General features: G+C 43.2%; 1 protein-coding gene, 7 non-coding genes and 1 pseudogene across 8 annotated transcripts in view; 8 read left to right on the top strand and 1 right to left on the bottom strand.

Moving 5' to 3' along the window:
* The window catches only part of LOC119951596 (gastrula zinc finger protein XlCGF26.1-like), a 34,336-nt gene extending 33,695 nt beyond the window's left edge, over positions 1-641 (bottom strand). The window contains exon 1 of the mRNA XM_038774779.1: positions 547-641. Coding sequence (XP_038630707.1) covers positions 547-641 — 95 coding nt within the window. The remainder of the gene's footprint in view (positions 1-546) is intronic.
* A 1,461-nt stretch (positions 642-2,102) lies between these two features.
* trnae-uuc lies at positions 2,103-2,174 on the top strand. Its single transcript has one exon. It is a non-coding gene; the product is annotated as a tRNA-Glu (tRNA).
* Positions 2,175-3,371: 1,197 nt separating this feature from the next.
* trnak-uuu lies at positions 3,372-3,443 on the top strand. Its single transcript has one exon. It is a non-coding gene; the product is annotated as a tRNA-Lys (tRNA).
* Positions 3,444-4,640: 1,197 nt separating this feature from the next.
* Positions 4,641-4,712, top strand: trnae-cuc. Its single transcript has one exon. It is a non-coding gene; the product is annotated as a tRNA-Glu (tRNA).
* A 1,197-nt stretch (positions 4,713-5,909) lies between these two features.
* Positions 5,910-5,981, top strand: trnak-uuu. Its single transcript has one exon. It is a non-coding gene; the product is annotated as a tRNA-Lys (tRNA).
* Positions 5,982-7,178: 1,197 nt separating this feature from the next.
* Positions 7,179-7,250, top strand: trnae-cuc. The gene has a single exon. It is a non-coding gene; the product is annotated as a tRNA-Glu (tRNA).
* Positions 7,251-8,448: 1,198 nt separating this feature from the next.
* trnae-cuc lies at positions 8,449-8,520 on the top strand. Its single transcript has one exon. It is a non-coding gene; the product is annotated as a tRNA-Glu (tRNA).
* A 1,198-nt stretch (positions 8,521-9,718) lies between these two features.
* Positions 9,719-9,790, top strand: trnae-cuc. Its single transcript has one exon. It is a non-coding gene; the product is annotated as a tRNA-Glu (tRNA).
* A 3,838-nt stretch (positions 9,791-13,628) lies between these two features.
* LOC119951595 overlaps positions 13,629-23,704 on the top strand; it is a 19,319-nt pseudogene continuing 9,243 nt past the window's right edge.

Here is a 23,704-nt window from a genome sequence, read left to right as displayed (position 1 = left end):
CAAAGGTAGTGCCACTTACTGAGGTTTTGTGGAAATGTTGCTGGAAGGTTAAGTGAGCTGAATATAAGCTACCTGCATGTTTCTGAGCCAGTGCTCGGTGTATTGGGAGGTTTGCTCCTGGTTGGAGTCTCCCCGGGATGGGCAGTAACTAGCAGATTGAAGCTGCAGTCTCCGCGTTCTGCTGGCAGCGAGTGAATGGAGAGTTTGGGTAAAATCCTGCTGCTTGCCCCTCACTCACCCACTGTGGAGCCGGGCAAGAATTAATCTCATTCAAAACTTGTGGAAGTGTAAATTTCACAAGGCTGTGAGATGACGTATTGTGCTAATCTTTAACAACAAATTGGAATGAGGAAGCTTTGCCTCATAGTTACAGATGAGTATGGTTTTAATGTTCTACACAGTATGAAACAGGGGAGTTTGTGTGTGTTCAGCAAACGTGATATTTTCACTTCGGTAAAAGATCAACAAAAATTGGGAACTATTCAAATTTTGATCAAAACGTAATTGCGAAAAACAATGTATTTAACAATTGAAATGAGTTCTTACTAATTACTGATAATGTCCGCCGGATGTTGCGTTGTAAGTTTCTCAGGAGCCACAGTGAGAAGGTTGGTGGGTTTTGTAAGTTGGAAGTGACACATGAGCAGCTTGTTGGGCTGTTTCGTCTCACTGTCGATTTCATGTTCCAGCAAACGACAATCGGTGTTGTGATTGGCTGAAGATTCTTCTTATGTTCATTCTAAACATGGAAGTTTATATATCTCTAATGAAAACTCGGACATGAATATAAAAGGTGAATGATATAGTTTCAGGCGGTATAACTTTTGCGTGTCAGTTTCCCTGGTGGTCTAGTGGTTAGGATTTGGTGCTTTCACTGCCGTGGCCCGGGTTTGTTTCCCAGTCAGAGAATGATAAATTATTGTTGTCCACAAAACTGTTCAACGAAGCTCTTTGCAGTTTCACAGAAAGGAGCTCTGCTAGAATAAGTTAATTGACATTAATAGTTTCGCGTGAGAGCTGGCAAAGTTACAAATGCACAGGTCAACAATAAACACAGAGGCAGGAAGAAATGGGCCGTGATTGGCTGCAAACGAAGAGAGATTGTGAAGCAGCAGAAATCTGGCTGGTGTTGAGCCAGCTTTTATTGCTCACACAAACAAAATTATCTCCCAGATCTGGTTCCAAATCTTGGGTGTGATGACAAGAAAACTTCTACCTGAAATTATTCAGTCCATTGATGTCACAGGAGCTGAATAAAACAGAAGAAGCTCAAAGGTAGTGCCACTCACTGAGGAATTGTGGAAATGTTGCTGGGAGGTTAAGTGAGCTGAATATAAGCAATCTGCATGTTTCTGAGCCTGTGCTCGGTGTATTGGGAGGTTTGCCCTGGTTAGAGTGTCCCCGGGATGGGCAGTAACTAGCAGATTGAAGCTGCAGTCTCCGCGTTCTGCTGGCAGCGAGTGAATGGAGAGTTTGGGTAAAATCCTGCTGCTTGCCCCTCACTCACCCACTGTGGAGCCGGGCAAGAATTTATCTCATTCAAAACTTGTGGAAGTGTAAATGTCACAAGGCTGTGAGATGACGTATTGTGCTAATGTTAAACAACAAATTGGAACGAGGAAGCTTTGCCTCATAGTTACAGATGAGTACGTTTTAATGTTCTGCACAGTATGAAACGGGAGTTTGTGTGTGTTCAGCAAACGTGATAGTTTCACTTCGGTAAAAGATCAACAAAAATTGGGAACTATTCAAATTTTGATCAAAACGTAATTGCAAAAAACAATGTATTTAACAATTGAAATGAGTTCTTACTAATTACTGATAATGTCCGCCGGATGTTGCGTTGTAAGTTTCACAGGAGCCACAGTGAGAAGGTTGGTGGGTTTTGTAAATTGGAAGTGACACATGAGCAGCTTGTTGGGCTGTTTCGTCTCACTGTCGATTTCATGTTCGAGCAAACGACAATCGGTGTTTCGATTTGCTGAAGATGTCACTTGTGTTCATTCTAAACATGTAATTTTGTATATTTCTAAGGAAAATCGGACATGAACATAATAGGTGAATGATATAGTATCAGGCGGTTTAGCTTTTGCGTGTCAGTTTCCCTGGTGGTCTAGTGGTTAGGATTCGGTGCTTTCACCACCGCGGCCTGGGTTCAATTCCCGGTCAGGGAATGATAAATTATTTTTGTCCACAAAACTGTTCAACGAATCTGTATCGCAGTTTAACAGAAAGGAGCTCTGCTAGAATTAGTTAATTGACATTTGCAGTTCTGCGTGAGAGCTGGCAAAGTTACAAGTGCACAGGTCAACAATAAACACAGAGGCAGGAAGAAATGGGCTGTGATTGGCTGCAAACGAAGAGAGATTATGAAGCAGCAGAAATCTGGCCGGTGTTGAGCCAGCTTTTATTGCTTACACAAACAAAATTATCTCCCAGATCTGGTTCCAAATCTTGGGTGTGATGACAAGAAAACTTCTAACTGAAATTATTCAGTTCATTGAGGTCACAGGAGCTGAATAAAACAGAAGAAGCTCAAAGGTAGTGCCACTCACTGAGGAATTGTGGAAATGTTGCTGGGAGGTTAAGTGAGCTGAATACAAGCAACCTGCATGTTTCTGAGCCTGTGCTCGGTGTATTGGGAGGTTTGCTCCTGGATGGAGTGTCCCCGGGATGGGCAGTAACAAGCAGATTGAAGCTGCAGTCTCCGCGTTCTGCTGGCAGCGGGTGAATGGAGAGTTTGGATAAAATCCTGCTGCTTGCCCCTCACTCACCCACTGTGGAGCCGGGCAAGAATTTATCTCATTCAAACCTCCTGGAAGCGTAAATGTCACAAGCTGTGAGATGACGTATTGTGCTAAGCTTTAACAACAAATTGGAACGAGGAAGCTTTGCCTCATAGTTACAGATGAGTACGTTTTAATGTTCTGCACAGAATGAAACAGGGGAGTTTGTGAATGTTCAGCAAACGTGATAGTTTCACTTCGGTAAAAGATCAACAAAAATTGGGAACTATTCAAATTTTGATCAAAACGTAATTGCGAAAAACAATGTATTTAACAATTGAAATGAGTTCTTACTAATTACTGATAATGTCCGCCGGATGTTGGGTTGTAAGTTTCACAGGAGCCACAGTGAGAAGGTTGGTGGGTTTTGTAAATTGGAAGTGACACATGAGCTGTTTGTTGGGCTGTTTCGTCTCACTGTCGATTTCATGTTCGAGCAAACGAAAATCGGTGTTGTGATTGGCTGAAGATTTCTCTTCTGTTCATTCTAAACATGGAAGTTTTTATATTTATAATGAAAACTCGGACATGAATATAAAAGGTGAATGATATAGTGTCAGGCAGTATAACTTTTGTGTGTCAGTTTCCCTGGTGGTCTAGTGGTTAGGATTCGGTGCTTTTACCGCCGTGGCCCGGGTTCGATTCCCGGTCAGGGAATGATAAATTATTGTTGTCCACAAAACTGTTCAACGAAGCTGTATCGCAGTTTCACAGAAAGGAGCTCTGCGAGGATGAGTTAATTGACAGTTGTAGTTTCGCGTGAGAGCTGGCAAAGTTACAAATGCACAGGTCAACAATAAACACAGAGGCAGGAAGAAATGGGCCGTGATTTGCTGCAAACGAAGAGAGATTATGAAGCAGCAGAAATCTGGCTGGTGTTGAGCCAGCTTTTATTGCTTACACAAACAAAATTATCTCCCAGATCTGGTTCCAAATCTTGGTTGTGATGACAAGAAAACTTCTAACTGAAATTATTCAGTCCATTGAGGTCACAGGAGCTGAATAAAACAGAAGAAGCTCAAAGGTAGTGCCACTCACTGAGGAATTGTGGAAATGTTGCTGGGAGGTTAAGTGAGCTGAATACAAGCAACCTGCATGTTTCTGAGCCTGTGCTCGGTGTATTGGGAGGTTTGCTCCTGGTTGGAGTGTCCCCGGGATGGGCAGTAACCAGCAGATTGAAGCTGCAGTCTCCACGTTCTGCTGGCAGCGAGTGAATGGAGAGTTTGGGTAAAATCCTGCTGCTTGCCCCTCACTCACCCACTGTGGAGCCGGGCAAGAATTTATCTCATTCAAACCTCCTGGAAGCGTAAATGTCACAAGCTGTGAGATGACGTATTGTGCTAAGCTTTAACAACAAATTGGAACGAGGAAGCTTTGCCTCATAGTTACAGATGAGTACGTTTTAATGTTCTGCACAGAATGAAACAGGGGAGTTTGTGAATGTTCAGCAAACGTGATAGTTTCACTTCGGTAAAAGATCAACAAAAATTGGGAACTATTCAAATTTTGATCAAAACGTAATTGCGAAAAACAATGTGTTTAACAATTGAAATGAGTTCTTACTAATTACTGATAATGTCCGCCGGATGTTGCGTTGTAAGTTTCACAGGAGCCACAGTGAGAAGGTTGGTGGGTTTTGTAAGTTGGAAGTGACACATGAGCAGCTTGTTGGGCTGTTTCGTCTCACTGTCGATTTCATGTTCGAGCAAACGGCAATCGGTGTTGTGATTTGCTGAAGATGTCACTTGTGTTCATTCTAAACATGTAATTTTGTATATTTCTAATGAAAACTCGGACATGAATATAAAAGGTGAATGATATAGTGTCAGGCAGTATAACTTTTGCGTGTCAGTTTCCCTGGTGGTCTAGTGGTTAGGATTCGGCGCTCTCACCGCCGTGGCCTGGATTCGATTCCCGGTCAGGGAATGATAAATTATTGTTGTCCACAAAACTGTTCAACGAAGCTGTATCGCAGTTTCACAGAAAGGAGCTCTGCTCGAGTCAGTTAATTGACATTTGCAGTTTCGCGTGAGAGCTGGCAAAGTTACAAATGCACATTTCAACAATAAACACAGAGGCAGGAAGAAATGGGCCGTGATTGGCTGCAAACGAAGAGAGATTATGAAGCAGCAGAAATCTGGCCGGTGTTGAGCCAGCTTTTATTGCTCACACAAACAAAATTATCTCCCAGATCTGGTTCCAAATCTTGGGTGTGATGACAAGAAAACTTCTAACTGAAATTATTCAGTCCATTGAGGTCACAGGAGCTGAATAAAACAGAAGAAGCTCAAAGGTAGTGCCACTCACTGAGGAATTGTGGAAATGTTGCTGGGAGGTTAAGTGAGCTGAATTCAAGCAACCTGCATGTTTCTGAGCCTGTGCTCGGTGTATTGGGAGGTTTGCCCTGATTAGAGTGTCCCCGGGATGGGCAGTAACCCGCTGATTGAAACTGCAGTCTCTGTGTTCTGCTGGCAGCGAGTGAATGGAGAGTTTGGGTAAAATCCTGCTGCTTGCCCCTCTCTCACCCACTGTGGAGCCGGGCAAGAATTTATCTCATTCAAAAGTTGTGGAAGTGTAAATTTCACAAGGCTGTGAGATGACGTATTGTGCTAATGTTTAACAACAAATTGGAACGAGGAAGCTTTGCCTCATAGTTACAGATGAGTACGTTTTAATGTTCTGCACAGTATGAAACAGGGGAGTTTGTGTGTGTTCAGCAAACATGATAGTTTCACTTCGGTAAAAGATCAACCAAAATTGGGAACTATTCAAATTTTGATCAAAACGTAATTGCAAAAAACAATGTTTTTAACAATTGAAATGAGTTCTTACTAATTACTGATAATGTCCGCCGGATGTTGCGTTGTAAGTTTCACTGTAGCCACAGTGAGAAGGTTGGTGGATTTTGTAAATTGGAAGTGACACATGAGCAGCTTGTTGGGCTGTTTCGTTTCACAGTCGATTTCATGTTCCAGCAAACGAAAATCGGTGTTGTGATTGGCTGAAGATTTCTCTTCTGTTCATTCTAAACATGGAAGTTTTTATATTTCTAATGAAAACTCGGACATGAATATAAAAGGTGAATGATATAGTGTCAGGCAGTATAACTTTTGTGTGTCAGTTTCCCTGGTGGTCTAGTGGTTAGGAATCGGCGCTTTTACCGCCGTGGCCCGGGTTCGATTCCCGGTCAGGGAATGATAAATTATTGTTGTCCACAAAACTGTTCAACGAAGCTGTATCGCAGTTTCACAGAAAGGAGCTCTGCTAGAATCAGTTAATTGACATTTGCAGTTTCGCGTGAGAGCTGGCAAAGTTACAAATGCACAGGTCAACAATAAACACAGAGGCAGGAAGAAATGGGCCGTGATTTGCTGCAAACGAAGAGAGATTATGAAGCAGTAGAAATCTGGCTGGTGTTGAGCCAGCTTTTATTGCTCACACAAACAAAATTATCTCCCAGATCTGGTTCCAAATCTTGGTTGTGATGACAAGAAAACTTCTAACTGAAATTATTCAGTCCATTGAGGTCACAGGAGCTGAATAAAACAGAAGAAGCTCAAAGGTAGTGCCACTCACTGAGGAATTGTGGAAATGTTGCTGGGAGGTTAAGTGAGCTGAATACAAGCAACCTGCATGTTTCTGAGCCTGTGCTCGGTGTATTGGGAGGTTTGCCCTTGGTTAGAGTGTCCCCGGGATGGGCAGTAATCCGCTGATTGAAGCTGCAGTCTCCGCGTTCTGCTGGCAGTGAGTGAATGGAGAGTTTGGGTAAAATCCTGCTGCTTGCCCCTCACTCACCTACTGTGGAGCCGGGCAAGAATTTATCTCATTCAAACCTCCTGGAAGCGTAAATGTCACAAGCTGTGGGATGACGTATTGTGCTAAGCTTTAGCAACAAATTGGAACGAGGAAGCTTTGCCTCATAGTTACAGATGAGTACATTTTAATGTTCTGTACAGTATGAAACAGGGGAGTTTGTGTGTGTTCATCAAACGTGATAGTTTCACTTCGGTAAAAGATCAACAAAAATTGGGAACTATTCAAATTTTGATCAAAACGTAATTGCGAAAAACAATGTATTTAACAATTGAAATGAGTTCTTACTAATTACTGATAATGTCCGCCGGATGTTGCGTTGTAAGTTTCACAGGAGCCACAGTGAGAAGGTTGGTGGGTTTTGTAAGTTGGAAGTGACACATGAGCAGCTTGTTGGGCTGTTTCGTCTCACTGTCGATTTCATGTTCGAGCAAACGGCAATCGGTGTTGTGATTTGCTGAAGATGTCACTTGTGTTCATTCTAAACATGTAATTTTGTATATTTCTAATGAAAACTCGGACATGAATATAAAAGGTGAATGATATAGTGTCAGGCAGTATAACTTTTGCGTGTCAGTTTCCCTGGTGGTCTAGTGGTTAGGATTCGGCGCTCTCACCGCCGTGGCCTGGGTTCGATTCCCGGTCAGGGAATGATAAATTATTGTTGTCCACAAAACTGTTCAACGAAGCTGCCTCGCAGTTTCACAGAAAGGAACTCTGATAGAGTCAGTTAATTGACATTTGCAGTTTCGCGTGAGAGCTGGCAAAGTTACAAATGCACAGTTCAACAATAAACACAGAGGCAGGAAGAAATGGGCCATGATTGGCTGCAAACGAAGAGAGATTATGAAGCAGCAGAAATCTGGCCGGTGTTGAGCCAGCTTTTATTGCTCACACAAACAAAATTATCTCCCAGACTGGTTCCAAATCTTGGGTGTGATGACAAGAAAACTTCTAACTGACATTGTTCAGTCCATTGAGGTCACAGGAGCTGAATAAAACAGAAGAAGCTCAAAGGTAGTGCCACTCACTGAGGAATTGTGGAAATGTTTCTGGGAGGTTAAGTGAGCTGAATTCAAGCAACCTGCATGTTTCTGAGCCTGTGCTCGGTGTATTGGGAGGTTTGCCCTGGTTAGAGTGTCCCCGGGATGGGCAGTAACCCGCTGATTGAAGCTGCAGTCTGTATGTTCTGCTGGCAGCTAGTGAATGGAGAGTTTGGGTAAAATCCTGCTGCTTGCCCCTCTCTCACCCACTGTGGAGCCGGGCAAGAATTTATCTCATTCAAAACTTGTGGAAGTGTAAATTTCACAAGGCTGTGAGATGACGTATTGTGCTAATGTTTAACATCAAATTGGAACGAGGAAGCTTTGCCTCACAGTTACAGATGAGTATGTTTTAATGTTCTGCACAGTATGAAACAGGGGAGTTTGTGTGTGTGTTCAGCAAACGTGATAGTTTCACTTCGGTAAAAGATCAACCAAAATTGGGAACTATTCAAATTTTGATCAAAACGTAATTGCAAAAAACAATGTTTTTAACAATTGAAATGAGTTCTTACTAATTACTGATAATGTCCGCCGGATGTTGCGTTGTAAGTTTCACAGTAGCCACAGTGAGAAGGTTGGTGGATTTTGTAAATTGGAAGTGACACATGAGAAGCTTGTTGGGCTGTTTCATTTCACAGTCGATTTCATGTTCCAGCAAACAACAATCGGTGTTGTGATTGGCTGAAGATTTCTCTTATGTTCATTCTAAACATGGAAGTTTTTATATTTCTAATGAAAACTCGGACATGAATATAAAAGGTGAATGATATAGTGTCAGGCAGTATCACTTTTGCGTGTCAGTTTCCCTGGTGGTCTAGTGGTTAGGATTCGGCGCTCTCACCGCCGTGGCCCGGGTTCGATTCCCGGTCAGGGAATGATAAATTATTGTTGTCCACAAAACTGTTCAACGAAGCTGTATCGCAGTTTCACAGAAAGGAGCTCTGCTAGAATCAGTTAATTGACATTTGCAGTTTCGCGTGAGAGCTGGCAAAGTTACAAATGCACAGGTCAACAATAAACACAGAGGCAGGAAGAAATGGGCCGTGATTGGCTGCAAACGAAGAGAGATTATGAAGCAGCAGAAATCTGGCTGGTGTTGAGCCAGCTTTTATTGCTTACACAAACAAAATTATCTCCCAGATCTGGTTCCAAATCTTGGTTGTGATGACAAGAAAACTTCTAACTGAAATTATTCAGTCCATTGAGGTCACAGGAGCTGAATAAAACAGAAGAAGCTCAAAGGTAGTGCCACTCACTGAGGAATTGTGGAAATGTTGCTGGGAGGTTAAGTGAGCTGAATACAAGCAACCTGCATGTTTCTGAGCCTGTGCTCGGTGTATTGGGAGGTTTGCCCTTGGTTAGAGTGTCCCCGGGATGGGCAGTAATCCGCTGATTGAAGCTGCAGTCTCCGCGTTCTGCTGGCAGAGAGTGAATGGAGAGTTTGGGTAAAATCCTGCTGCTTGCCCCTCACTCACCCACTGTGGAGCCGGGCAAGAATTTATCTCATTCAAACCTCCTGGAAGCGTAAATGTCACAAGCTGTGAGATGACGAATTGTGCTAAGCTTTAGCAACAAATTGGAACGAGGAAGCTTTGCCTCATAGTTACAGATGAGTACGTTTTAATGTTCTGCACAGAATGAAACAGGGGAGTTTGTGTATGTTCAGCAAATGTGATAGTTTCACTTCGGTCAAAGATCAACAAAAATTGGGAACTATTCAAATTTTGATCAAAACGTAATTGCGAAAAACAATGTATTTAACAATTGAAATGAGTTCTTACTAATTTCTGATGAATGTCCGCCGGATGTTGCGTTGTAAGTTTCACAGGAGCCACGGTGAGAAGGTTGGTGGGTTTTGTAAATTGGAAGTGACACATGAGCAGCTTGTTGGGCTGTTTCGTCTCACTGTCGATTTCATGTTCGAGCAAACGGCAATCGGTGTTGTGATTTGCTGAAGATGTCACTTGTGTTCATTCTAAACATGTAATTTTGTATATTTCTAATGAAAACTCGGACATGAATATAAAAGGTGAATGATATAGTGTCAGGCAGTATAACTTTTGCGTGTCAGTTTCCCTGGTGGTCTAGTGGTTAGGATTCGGTGCTCTCACCGCCGTGGCCTGGGTTCGATTCCCGGTCAGGGAATGATAAATTATTGTTGTCCACAAAACTGTTCAACGAAGCTGTATCGCAGTTTCACAGAAAGGAGCTCTGCTAGAATTAGTTAATTGACATTTGCAGTTTCGCGTGAGAGCTGGCAAAGTTACAAATGCACAGGTCAACAATAAACACAGAGGCAGGAAGAAATGGGCCGTGATTGGCTGCAAAGGAAGAGAGATTATGAAGCAGCAGAAATCTGGCTGGTGTTGAGCCAGCTTTTATTGCTCACACAAACAAAATTATCTCCCAGACTGGTTCCAAATCTTGGGTGTGATGACAAGAAAACTTCTAACTGAAATTATTCAGTCCATTGAGGTCACAGGAGCTGATTAAAACAGAAGAAGCTCAATGGTAGTGCCAGTCTCTGAGGAATTGTGGAAATGTTGCTGGAAGGTTAAGTGAGCTGAATATAAGCTACCTGCATGTTTCTGAGCCTGTGCTCGGTGTATTGGGAGGTTTGCTCCTGGTTGGAGTGTCCCCGGGATGGGCAGTAGCCAGCTGATTGAAGCTGCAGTCTCCGCGTTCTGCTGGCAGCGAGTGAATGGGGAGTTTGGGTAAAATCCTGCTGCTTGCCCCTCTCTCACCCACTGTGGAGCCTGGCAAGAGATAATCTCATTCAAACCTTCTGGAAGTGTAAATGTCACAAGCTGTGAGATGACGTATTGTGCTAATGTTTAACAACAAATTGGAACGAGGAAGCTTTGCCTCATAGTTACAGATGAGTACATTTTAATGTTCTGTACAGTATGAAACAGGGGAGTTTGTGTGTGTTCATCAAACGTGATAGTTTCACTTCGGTAAAAGATCAACAAAAATTGGGAACTATTCAAATTTTGATCAAAACGTAATTGCGAAAAACAATGTATTTAACAATTGAAATGAGTTATTACTAATTACTGATGAATGTCCGCCAGATGTTGCGTTGTAAGTTTCACAGGAGCCACAGTGAGAAGGTTGGTGGGTTTTGTAAATTGGAAATGACACATGAGCAGCTTGTTGGGCTGTTTCGTCTCACTGTCGATTTCATGTTGCAGCAAACGACAATCGGTGTTGCGATTGGCTGAAGATGTCACTTGTGTTCATTCTAATTGTATATTTCTAATGAAAACTCGGACATGAACATAAAAGGTGAATGATATAGTGTCAGATGGTTTTTACTTTTGCTTGTCAGTTTCCCTGGTGGTCTAGTGGTTAGGATTCGTGCTTTCACCGCCACGGCCCGGTTTCCCGGCCAGGGAATGATGAATTATTGTTGTCCACCAAACTGTTCAACGAAGCTGTATCACAGTTTCACAGAAAAGAGCTCTGCTAGAATCAGTTAAGTGACATTTGTAGTTTCACGTGTGAGCTGATATAATGTCAGCCGGGTTAAAATTCTACTTGTCAGTTTCCCTGGTGGTCTGGTGGTTTATATTCGGCGCTCTCACCGCTGCGGCCCGGGTTCGATTCTTGGTCAGGGAATTATGATTTATTGTTGTCCACCGAACCGTTCAACGAAGCTGAATCACAATTTCATAGAAAAGAGCTCTGCCTCAAAGAGTTAAGCAACCTTTGTCGTTTCACGTCAGAGCTGGAAAAGTTACAAGTGCAGCAGGTCAACAATAAACACATAGGCAGGAAGAAATGGACTGTGATTGGCTGCAAAGGAAGAGAGATTATGAAGCAGCGAAAATCTGGGTGGTGTTGGGCCAGCTTTTATTGCTCATTATCTGGCTGAATGATTCAGTGAATCCCTGTCCACGCGCAGAGCAGGCGAATGGCTTCTCCCCAGTGTGAGCCCTTTGATGTGTCAGCAGGTGGGATGACTGAGTGAATCCCTTCCCACACACAGAGCAGGTGAGTGGGCTCTCCACAGTGTGATGACATTGATGAGTTTCCAGCACAGATGGGGATCTGAATCCTTTCCCACAGTGCCCACATTTTCAGAGTTCCTCCATGGTGCAGGCATCCTTTGGACTCACCAGTTTTCATAATCAGTTGAAGCCTCGTCCACAGCAAAAACGTGCAGGATTTCTCTCTAATCTGAATGGTGCGATGTTTTTTCAGGCTGTGTAAGTGGGTAACACAAGGGCGGCACGGTGGTGCAGTGGTTAGCACTGGTTCGATCCCGGCCCCCTGTCTGTGTGGAGTTGCACATTCTCCACATGTCTGCGTGGGTCTCACCCCTACAACCCAAAGATGTGCAGGTTAGGTGGATTAGTCGCACTAAATTGCCCCTTAATTGGACAAAATAATTGGGTATTCTAAATTTATAAAACAAAGTAATTGGTTGATGCTTTTTCCAATCAGTTCCTTGAAACACAATTACCCAGGTGTGTGTGTGTCTTGGTGCTTTAAAATCTCTTGAGACAGACAAACATTTCTACTTCTGGATTCAAAGTCTGATGATATTCAGGTCACAAGGAATCAAGTGACTGTCAGACTCAGATGCAACATTTACTTTCAGATTACTGTGTGTAAATCCTCACTTTCTAATACACTGTAAAAGAAGATTATAAATATCATACTGTCAAATAAAATAGAAATTCAGAAGGCATTTCTAGTTTTGATGAAATATTTTTCTTCCCTCATTTCCCTAAAGCTATAAATCTCCATCCCACACTCTCCCTCCATTCTCACTCTGCTGTATCTAATATTCACTCATGATTAGACATATGGGGCAGTAGGGGAGAACTTTATTTCAGTAGTGAGTGCTGATGACTTGGAACTCACTACCTAGTGGTGCAAGTTGCGATAAGATTATTTGAAACTGTACGTAGAAGGGCACCTGAAGGAAATAAACTTGCAGAGGTATGGTGATATCGAGAGGAAATGGGACAGCCTGAATTGTTCTGCAGAGTCGGCATGGACTCAAGTGACTGAATGAACTCCTTCTGTGCTGTAATAAAATAGAGAACTTATTCACAGAACTATATCAGAAGACAAGAAATAATAATAAATGGCATAACCCCTTTAATGTGAACATTATGAAAGAGACCATTCTTTTAGCCAGACAAATAAATGTGTCAAGCTGAGGGAGCAAAGGATGTCAATGTCTTTAAGGGAGAGAGAGACCTGGGCCAAGCTTTCAAGAGTCTGCACCCTCCCTGGATTCACTTCCTTTCCCTTCAGTTGCTGTAAGTCCCCAATGTCCCCCCAGAATGAGAAAGGAAATGGAAAGGGGGAAACACTGAGCTCCCAGATGAGGAGGAAGTTTTGGTCTGAAACTCATTGTCCAACCTCCGAATTGTGACGTCACAATAGAGCCCTGCCTGAATTAACCAATAACAAATCACTCTGCTCCACGGTGACGTCTGCGGATTCCAGTGCGAAGTCCCGTCCCCATTGTTCCCCCTCCCCCGTCACCTCCTCCAGACAAGGTTTCCAGGCAACCGGCTGACGGCTCCCGCCAGAGCGAGAAGCCGCTCAGTGATCTCCCCCCAGGTCCGGGACTGCGCATGTTCAAAGGACGGGGTAGGTGCGCATGTGCAGGGAGTCCCCGCCCCCTTGACCCTCACGTAGAGGTATTGACCAATGGCAAACTGGGAGGACCGGAAGGACTCTTCTCCGCCAGCCAATCAGAGTTCCCTCATTGTCTGCCTGCGGAGTTTGGAAATTGCGCTTGTTGGCCTGCTCATTCCTGCCCAGCAAAGCTGCTGCTCCTCACTCTGAATGAGCTTGAGCTTCACACCTCCTCCTGTCTCCAACATCTGAGTAAAACACTTTCTTTTCTCCCCCTTTCCATTTCTTTTCTCATTCTCACCTTCAGTTGATCACTTGCAGCAACTGAAGGGAAAGGAAGTGAATCCAGGGAGGATGCAGACTCTGCAAAGCTTGGCCCAGGTCTCTCTCTCTGAAAGACATTGACATCCTTTGCTCCCTCAGCTTGACACATTTCTTTGTCTGGCTAAAAGGATGGTCTCTTTCCCAATGCTCACAGCTCTGATTCTCCGCCCCTCCGAATCCACTCCCTGAAGACGACATATGGGGTAGTGTTTGGAGACTAAGCATTGGGGAATGAGAGAGGAAAAAATGTTCCATAGAAACGAGAGTTGTCCATTCTGAAATTCTATCCTGCACTTTTATAAACTCATTTTGTAAACTCTTTTTATAGTATATTAGAAGAGGAGGAATTACAGACAGAAAACTCAAACGTAATTCTCGATGTGACGGAGTCACTCTATTCCTTGGGACCTGAATATCATTGGCCTTTGAATCTAGAAGGAGAAATGTTTATCTGTTCTGTCGGCTTCAAAATATTTTAATCATCAGTGTGACTGGAAAAGCACCGAGACACACACACCCGAGTGAGAGTGTTCCAGAGCACTGACTGTGCAAAGAGCTTTAACCAGTTACACAGCCTGAAAAAAAATATCACACGATTAACAGCGGAGAGAGACCGTACACGTGTTGTGTGTGTGGACAAGGCTTCAACTGATTGTCCGACCTGGAGAGACACAAGGAGACCCAAAACATGGAGAAACCGTGGAAATGTGGGGACTGTGGGAAGGGATTCAGATCCCCATCTGTGCTGGAAGCTCATCGACGTATTCACACTGGGGAGAGGCCATTCACCTGCTCTGTGTGTGGGAAGGGATTTGCTGTGTTATCTAACCTGCGGGCACACCAGCGAATTCACACCGGCGAGAAGCCATTCACCTGCTCTCAATGTGGGAAGGGATTCAGTGATTCATCCAACTTGCGGAATCATCAGCTAATTCACACTGGGGAGCGACTGTTCACCTGCTCTCAGTGTGGGAAGAGATTCACTCAGATATCCCATCTGAAGAGCCACCAACGGGTTCACACTGGCGAGAAGCCATTCACCTGCTCTCAGTGTGGGAAGGGATTCACTGAGTTATCCAGCCTGAAGAAACATCAGCGAATTCACACTGGGGAGAGGCCGTTCACCTGCTCTCAGTGTGGGAAGGGATTCCATGTTTCATCCGCACTAGTGAAACACCACCGGATTCACAGCGGAGAGAGGCCATTCACCTGCTCTGCTTGTGGGAAGGGATTTACTGAGCTATCCATATTGAAGAAACACCAGCGAGTTCACACTGGGGAGAGGCCATACACCTGCTCTCAGTGTGGGAAGAGATTCACTCGGTCAGACACCCTGCAGTCACATCAGCGAGTTCACACTGGGGAGAGGTCGTTCACCTGCTCTCAGTGTGGGAAAGGATTTATTCACTCATCCAGCCTGTGGACACACCAACGACTTCACACTGGATAGAGGCCACTCGTGCTCTCAGCCTGGGAAGGAAATATGTGATTCATTGCACCTGCTGAGACACCAACAAGTTCACAATTGATTACAGGAGTTGGATTCTGTTATTGTTTCTGCTCTCAATTACACCCAGGACTGCATTTTGTTCATTCTGACAGTTGATCAATGGGGACGATCAGACGGTTTTTTTCTACTGGACTGGCTGGTCTCACGACGTTGCCTCCAGTCTCATTGAGACTTGTTGCAATTGCCTGGTTCTAAATGTCACGAGAATCACAGAGCGAAAGAGTGTTTGTAAGTTTGAAGATATTTAGTTCCCATTTCTATTTGGAACCTCCAAAGCATGCCACCTTGCCATGGAGATGGGCTGTGGTGGTTATATGTTTTTTTTCTGTTTGATTTATTTTGGTGTTCCTCAGAAGAAAACTATGAGGGTATGAGGGGCAAGTTGTTTGAAGTGGATAGGGACACTGATGGGAAACAGGGAATAGCTAATATTAAAGGAAATATTACATATTTACCAGGTGGTCAGTTAGCTCAGTTGGCTGGTTCATGATGCGGAGCGACGCCAACAGCATAGGTTCGATTCCCATACAGAGAGGTTATCCATGAAGACCCTGCCTTCTCAACATTGCCCCTCATCTGAAGTGTGGTGACCCTCAAGTTAAGTCACCACCAGTAAGCTCTCTCTCTCTCAAAGGGGAGAGCAGCCTATGGTCCTTTGGGACTTTGGTGACTTTCATTTTACAGAATACAACAAAAATAGATTCCTTTAAGGAACAGAAATCAAAGTTCAAGATCCCATTAGATCAAAGGAAACGGCTCTTGAAGTGACCAAAATAGAAATAAGCCTGAGGATTGGGAACTTGTTTGGAATTCAGCAAAGGAGAACCAAGAAACTGATTTTTAAAAAAAGAACACGAGAGCAAACTGACGAGAAACATAAAAACCGACTGGAAAAGCTCTGATAGGAATGTGAAAAGGAAAAGATCAGTAAAGACCAATGTGGGTCCATTCCAGACAGAGACAGGAGAGTTTATAATGGGGAATAAGGAAATGACAGAGAAACTAAACAATGTGTGTCTGTCTTCACGGAGGAAGATACAGAAATTGTCCTAAAAACGCACGGTAGCATTGTGGATTGGACAATCGCTTCACAGCTCCACGGTCCCAGGTTCGATTCCGGCTTGGGTCACTGTCTGTGCGGAGTCTGCACATCCTCCCTGTGTGTGCGTGGGTTTCCTCCGGGTGCTTCGGTTTCCTCCCACAGTCCAAAGATGTGCAGGTTAGGTAGATTGGCCATGATAAATTGCCCTTAGTGCCCAAAATTGCCCTTAGTGTTGGGTGGGGTTGCTGTGTTGTGGGGATATGGTGGAGGTGTAGGCTTGGGTAGGGTGCTCTTTTCAAGAGCCGATGCAGACCCGATTGGCCGAATGGCCTCCTTCTGCACTGTAAATTCTATGAAATACCAGAGAACCAAGGGACCAGTGAGCACGAGGAACTGAAAGAGATTCGTATTAGTGAAAAAGTAGTACTGGAGAAATTAATGTGGTTGAAAGTTAACAAATCCACAAAAGCTGATGCGCTACATCCCAGAGTGTTGAAAGAGGTGGCTGTAGAGATAGTGGATACATTGGTGATCATCTTTCAGTATTCTGTAGATTCTGGAATGGTTCCTGTAGATTGGAAGGTGGTAAATGTAACCCCACTATTTAAGGAGAGAGAGAGAAAACAGGGAACCACAGACCCATTAGCCTGACATCAGTAGGAGGAAAATTGCTACAATCTATTATAAAGGATGTGATAACATACAAATTAGGAACAGGAGTACGCCACTCGGCCCCTCGAGCCTGCTCCACCATTCAATATGTTCACGGCTGATCAGATTGTAACCTCAAATCCACATTCCCGCCGACTACCCAACAACCTTTCACCCCCTTGCTTCCCAGAAATCTATCAGCTCTGCCTTCAAAATATTCAAAGACTCTGTTTCCACTGCCCTTTGAGGAAGTGAGTTCCAAAGACTCCCAACCCTCTGAGAAAAAAAAGTTCTCCTCTGCCTTAAATGGACAAGTTATTATTTTTCAAGTGACTCCAATTTCTAGATTCTCCCACAAGTGGAATCATCCTTTCCACATCCACCCTGTCGAGGCCCCTCAGGATCTTTTACGGTTCAATCAAGTCACCTAAACTCCATCGGACACAAGCCCAGCCTGTCCAATTATTCCTCATAAGACCAGCCTCCAATTCCAGGTATGAGTCCAGTAAACCTTCTCTGAACTGCTTCCAACACATTGACTTCAATCCTTAAATGAGAGCAATACTGTACACAGTGCTCCAGATGTGGTCTCACCAATGTCCTGTATAACTGAAGCATAACCTCCCTACTTTTGTATTCAATTCCCCTCACAATAAACAATAACATTCTATTAGCTTTCCTAATTACTTGCTGTACCTGTACACTCACCTTTTGTGATTCAGGCTCTTGGACACCCAGATCCCTCTGAGTCTCAGAGCTCTGCAATCTCTCACCGTTTAGATAATAAGCATGTTTTATTCTTTCTTCCCAGATGGATAATTACACCTTTTCCCACATGATTCTCCATTTGACAGATTTTTTTCCCCACTCACTTAACCTACCGATATCACTTTAGTCTCCTTATGTCCTCTTCACAATTTACTTTCCTTCCTATCTTTGTATAATTGGAACATAGGAGCAGGACTTAGCCATTCAGCCCGTCAAGCCTGCTCCACCATTCAATACAATCGTGGCTGATCATCCACTTCAATGCCTTTTCCCCCACACTGTCCCCATATCCCTTTGTATTATTGGTATTTTGAAATCTGTGAGTCCCTACTTTAAACACACTCAATGACTGAGCTCCCACAGCCCTCTGGGGTAGAGAATTCCAAAGATTCACAATCCTCTGAGTAAAGAAATGTCTCCTCGGAGTCCGGCCCTAAGTGGCTTCTCCCTTATTTTAAAATTGTGTCCCCTGGTTCCAGACTCCCCAACCCGGGGAAACATCTCATCTGCATCTGTTGCCAATTATTTTTGGCTATCCTCAACAGACACAGAATACAAAGCAGCTGAGAAATGTGAAGAACAGATGGTGAATGCTGCAGCATCGATAGCAACCTGTCTTACCATCAAGTGAAGAATTCTGCAGTCAGAGCCAGGCAACTACATATCACTGAATTGTTGAAGCTTTTCTTGTGTAATCTTGGAGGCCGCCCCGGTCTTTGGAAATCTAGAAGTTGGTAAATTTATGCTTGTGACTGTGACTTGTGAGAAGACTAAAATGGACTATACTTACTACACTCGCATGTATGTTTGACTGTTGAAACATGTAAAATGATATTACAGAGTATAAGTTGCATGTAATCATAAGAAATGTTTCAAATGAAAAATGTTTTTAGAAAAACAAAGCCACCTGCGTAAATAGCTGGTTCATTTTTTTAAAAGGGCGGGGGGGGGGGGGGGGGGGGGATGGTGTATGATGACTGGAAGATTTTAGGAAAATTCGATTATAAGTGTATTGGGCAATGTAAAGGTTAAAAGCGTGGGGTTAGAGTGTGATTCACTGCAGTCGTCCTTTTTTTATTTTACAGAAGGATCCCGTTTTGCAGGACCTGGGTGTTTTTAGTAGCCAGAAGGTGAAATTGTTAAAGGAATGTGTTTTTCAGTCTGGGCTAATGGACTGTGGTTTGACTGGGAACTTGTGGAATTAATGTTCATTGCAGCCGGCAAGATCATTTGTTTTCCAGCTTGGGGAGATGAGGTCATTGCTGGGTGGAACCAAGGAAGGCAGAAAGACATTTTAAAAATCTTTGAAGAGCAGTTTTTCGAGAAAGATTTGGAGAGAGGAGTTCAATTCTGGGTCCACAATTCTCCCACAGAAAGATAGATTGAGAGCTGTATCTTTCTTTTCCTGTTGTTTAATGGGAGATTGAGTAGTGATGTTTAAATGGGTGATTGTAAGCTGTTGTTTTTGGGGCTGAAGTTAAAATGTTTAATATTGTAGCCACAATAAAGTTTTATTTAAAAAATAACCAAGCTCTATTTCTTCATGCGATCACTCCTGGAGCGAATCATTCTTTCCGCAGTCTGACAAATAAGCTGAAACATTGGGGGTTTGGTCCAGTATCCCAGCCTCTGGTCTGGAATCGGAATAGTGACCGATGTATCAATTGGTTGGAGGCCCATTTCCCAGTCAGTCCTCCTGTCTCTCTATTAGTGCGACGCCCATGGCAGTTTCCCAACTGGGGCCCAGGCCCCGTTATTCTCAGCTAAATACAGCCTCAGCTTCGTCGTCTGGCTGTCATTGACACGAACAATAGAGACAGAAAGATGCTCGAGGAGAAAGTGGAAAGTCAAAACTTGTGGCTCTAAATCAACGCTTCAACAATTGTAAGTCAAATATGTTATTTATACTGTTTTTTTAATTATTAGATTTAGGCATGGGAGGCAAAGGATAGAGGGTTTTATAGTATAACTTTTCCTTTCTAGCTAGTGTGCACCATGGCTCAGTCGGCAGCTCTCTCACCTCTGAATCAGAAAGTTAAGACCCAGTCAGGGACCTGTGGACAAAAACCAGTTCCAACATTCCTGGTCCCAGCATTGAGGGAGTGCTGCCCTGTCAGAACAGCCTTCTTTCAAAGAAGATGTTAAACTGAGGCCCTGTCTGCCCCTCTCAGGTGGGTGTAAAACTTCCCACAGCCACTATTTTGAAGAAGAGCAGGGGAGTTATCCCCGGTGTCATGGTCAATATTTATCCTTCAATCAACATCACTAAAAACACATCATGTGCTCATTATCACATTGCTGTTTGTGGGATCTTGCTGTGTGGAAATTGGCTGCTGCATTTCCTACATTATTACAACAGTGACTGCACTTCAAAAGTACTTCATTGGCTGTAAAGCCCTTTGGGACGTTCTGTGGCTGTGAAAGGCACTATAGAAATGCATTTTTAATTTATGTTTTCTGATCTTGTTATCTGGAACTTTATTGATTTCAGCCACTCCCAAGTTACCATTTAATAAACTCACTTTGGTTCAGACAAGGCAATTAACGCAAAGACAGAAGTCTCTTGACATTAAATTTAAAAAGTTTATTCAAAGAAACTTTAAGACATTGACTTTTCCAACTTCATGTGGGTGATCAGTCTGTAGCAGTGTAACCCTCTCTGGCTCCTTCTTTGACAGTAATTCTTGTGGAATTCAGCCTCGGGAGTCTGGCTCCTTCTTTGGCAGTAATTTCCTTGGAACTCGACCTTGGGAATCTTCAGTACTTGGCCAGCAAGGAAGACCTTCAGAACCTCTACTTTTATCCCCAAAGTGACCATTACCTCACATCAGAGTTGGGCCTGTTGTAACATGACGATTGGTCAATTTGGTCACTAGATTAATTTAATTGGATCCCAATTACTGACACGACCTTCTCTCATTATCTCAGACAGGAATACAATAGAACTGTTTCATACTATCCCTTTATCTGATTCTCTACAATCCCTTATTCAGACAGTTTCAAATGTTGAGGCTAATCAGAGCTTGAAGGTCTCTCTTGCCAGTACATTTATCCTCATTGCACATTCTTTACATACACAGCAATTAAGCTTTTACATTTTTATAGCAAATAAAACTCAGACTCTTTCTGTAACTACTGATTCATTATTGATTATTTAATTGTAACGCAATTAAGGCTCATTACTTAATCAGTCATCTGGTACTGACTGGTAGCTAATTAATACTGTAATCTTTAATTAATACATTTGGTTAATACAATATCCACTGGTTGAAAAATACTGTTTTATGGAAGACAATCACTTTCTTTCTTACTAACTTTGATTGGATTGAACAATGAGTCTTAGACTTGAGCCAGGCTTTGGCAGGATATGATACCCTGTAGCTTCACAAAATTCTGGAACAATTTGTGACTTTAAACAATTTTGCCTTATTCATCAGTTTCTAGAAACAGTTTGGTTTATCTAGAATGAATTTTTAAAATAAAGGTCCAGTCAGGATTCAGAGTTTAACAAGGCTTCGTTAACTTTGTTACTTATAACAGTGAAGATGATGAGTGATTGATTTTTAAAACTAAATATTATTAATGAGACATGCCCAGACTTTCTGACATTACAACAGTGACTACACTTCAAAAGTACTTCAAAGGCTGTAAAAAGCTTTAGGAGATTGTGTGGTCACGAAAGGTGTTATAGAAATAGATATAGAATCCCTTGAGTGCAGAAGGAGGCCATTCAGCCCATCGAGTCGGTACCGACTCTTCCAAAGGGCACTCTACCCATATCCACTCACCCGTAACCCCATAACCTAACCTGCACATCCCTGGACACTGGGGGGCAATTTATCAGGACAAATCCTCCTAACCCATACATCTTAGGACTGTGTTAGGAAACCAGAGCACTCGGAGGAAACCCACACAGACATGGGTAGAACGTACAAGCCACACACGGACAGTGACCATGGCCAGAATCGAACATGGGCCTCTGGTGCTGTGAGGCAACAGGGCCAACCCCACTGTGCCAGTCAAATAAATGTAATTTATTTTTAGAACTAGCCCCCAACCTTGGATATATCACAGTCGGTCCACTCACAAAGATCATCACTATGGACTGAGTCTTGATTTTGTGCAACAACCATGTCTTTCTTTCCATTGCAAATCCCCTGTGAAAATCCAAACAGCCTACCATGAAAGTATTTAAAACAGAACGAGTTGTTGTGATTTGGGATTCACTGCTTGACAAAGGTGCAGGAAGTAAATTCTTTTTTTTTCTTTTTTAAAATAAATTTAGAGTACCCAATTATTTTTTTCTAATTAAGAGGCAATTTAGCATGTTCAATCCACCTACCCTACACATCTTTTGGTTTGTGGGGGCGAAACCCACGCAGACACGGGGAGAATGTGCAAACTCCACAGGGACAGTGACCCAGAGCCGGGATGGAACCTGGGACCTCGGCACCGTGAGGCAGCAGGGCTAACCCACTGCGCCACCGTGCTGCAAATTCAACTGTAACTTTCAAAAGGGAACTGGACAGATTTGGTGGGAATATAAACTTGCAGGGTGATGGGACCAAATTGATTGTTCATTTAAAGAGCTAGCATGGGAATGGTGGGCTGAATGGCCTCCTTCTGTATTCTGATTCTCGTTCACATTTGAAGAAAATGTTAGACTTGAACCAGAGTTTGGCCGTATTTGGGAAATACCTGAAATCCACTTCCTACCAGGGGGTAGAAGCGGAGATGATGGAATGTTTCCAAAAGGAAATTGGATGGGCTTTTGAGGGAAATAAACTGACAGGGATACGGGGATAGGACAGGGCAATCGTTTGATCTGTAGAAATCTACAAGTTGTGAATCTTTGGAATTCTCTACCCCAGAGGGCTGTGGGAGCTCAGTCATTGAGTGTGTTTAAAGCAGAGACTGACAGATTTCTAAATCCCAATAACACAAAGGGATATGGGGATAGTGTGGGGAAAACGGCATTGAAGTGGATGATCAGCCATGATCGTATTGAATGGTGGAGCAGGCTTGATGGGCTGAATGACCAACTCCTGCTCCTATGTTGCAATGTTACAAAGATAGATAGGAAAGTAAATGTGTAATTGTCAACTTTGGCAGGAACAATAAAAAAGTTTATTATCTAAATGGTGAGATATTGCAGAGCTCTGAGACTCAGAGGGATCTGGGTGTCCAAGAGCATGAATCAGAAAAGGCGATTATACAGGTACAGCAAGTAATTAGGAAAGCTAATAGAATGTTATTGTTTATTGTGAGGAGAATTGAATACAAAAGGAGGGAGGTTATGCTTCAGTTATACAGGACATTGGTGAGACCACATCTGGAGCACTGTGTACAGTATTGCTCTCATTTAAGGAATGAAGTCAATGTGTTGGAAGCAGTTCAGAGAAGGTTTACTGGACTCTTACCTGGAATTGGAGGCTGGTCTTATGAGGAATGATTGGACAGGCTGGGCTTGTGTCCGATGGAGTTTAGGTGTCTTGATTGAACCGTATAAGATCCTGAGGGGCCTTGACAGGGTGGATGTGGGAAGGATGTTTCCTCTTGTGTGAAATCTAGGAATTGGAGTCACTTTAAAAGAAAGAGCTTTCCCCACCTGAGGAAGGAGCTGTGCTCCGAAAGCTCGTGATTCGAACAAACCTATTGGACTTTAACCTGGTGTTGTCAGACTTCTTACGGTTTCCTATTTAAGGTAAAGGAGAGCTTTTCTTCTCTGAGAGGTTTGTGAAACTTCAGAACTCTTCCTCAAAGGGCAGTGAAAGCAGAGTCTGTGAATATTTTAAAGGGGGTGAAAAGTTTTTTTGGGGGGGGTCCAGCAGGAATAAGACCCAAATAAGACAATAAGAAATAGGAACAGCTGTCGGCCGTTCAGCCCTTCGAGTCTGCTCCAACTTTCAATAGAATCACAGCTATCCAACATTTATTGCGTTCACTTTCCTGCCCTTTCCCCATAATCACTGGTTCCCTCACTGATCAAGAATCTATCTCAGCCTTAAATATACACAAGGACTCTGTCCCCTCAACTCTCACAGTTCCAAAGACTCTCAATCCTCAAGAGAAGAATTTCCTCCTCACCTTAATCTTAAATTGACATCTCTTTATTCTGAGACGATGCCTTCTGGGCCTAGATTCTCCCATGAGGAGAAACATC

The sequence above is a fragment of the Scyliorhinus canicula genome, chromosome 17 (assembly GCF_902713615.1).
Source record: "Scyliorhinus canicula chromosome 17, sScyCan1.1, whole genome shotgun sequence".
In the NCBI taxonomy this organism is placed as follows: Eukaryota; Metazoa; Chordata; class Chondrichthyes; order Carcharhiniformes; family Scyliorhinidae; genus Scyliorhinus; species Scyliorhinus canicula.
Note: the sequence above shows the minus strand (reverse complement) of the source record. Positions and strands in the feature narration are given on the sequence as shown.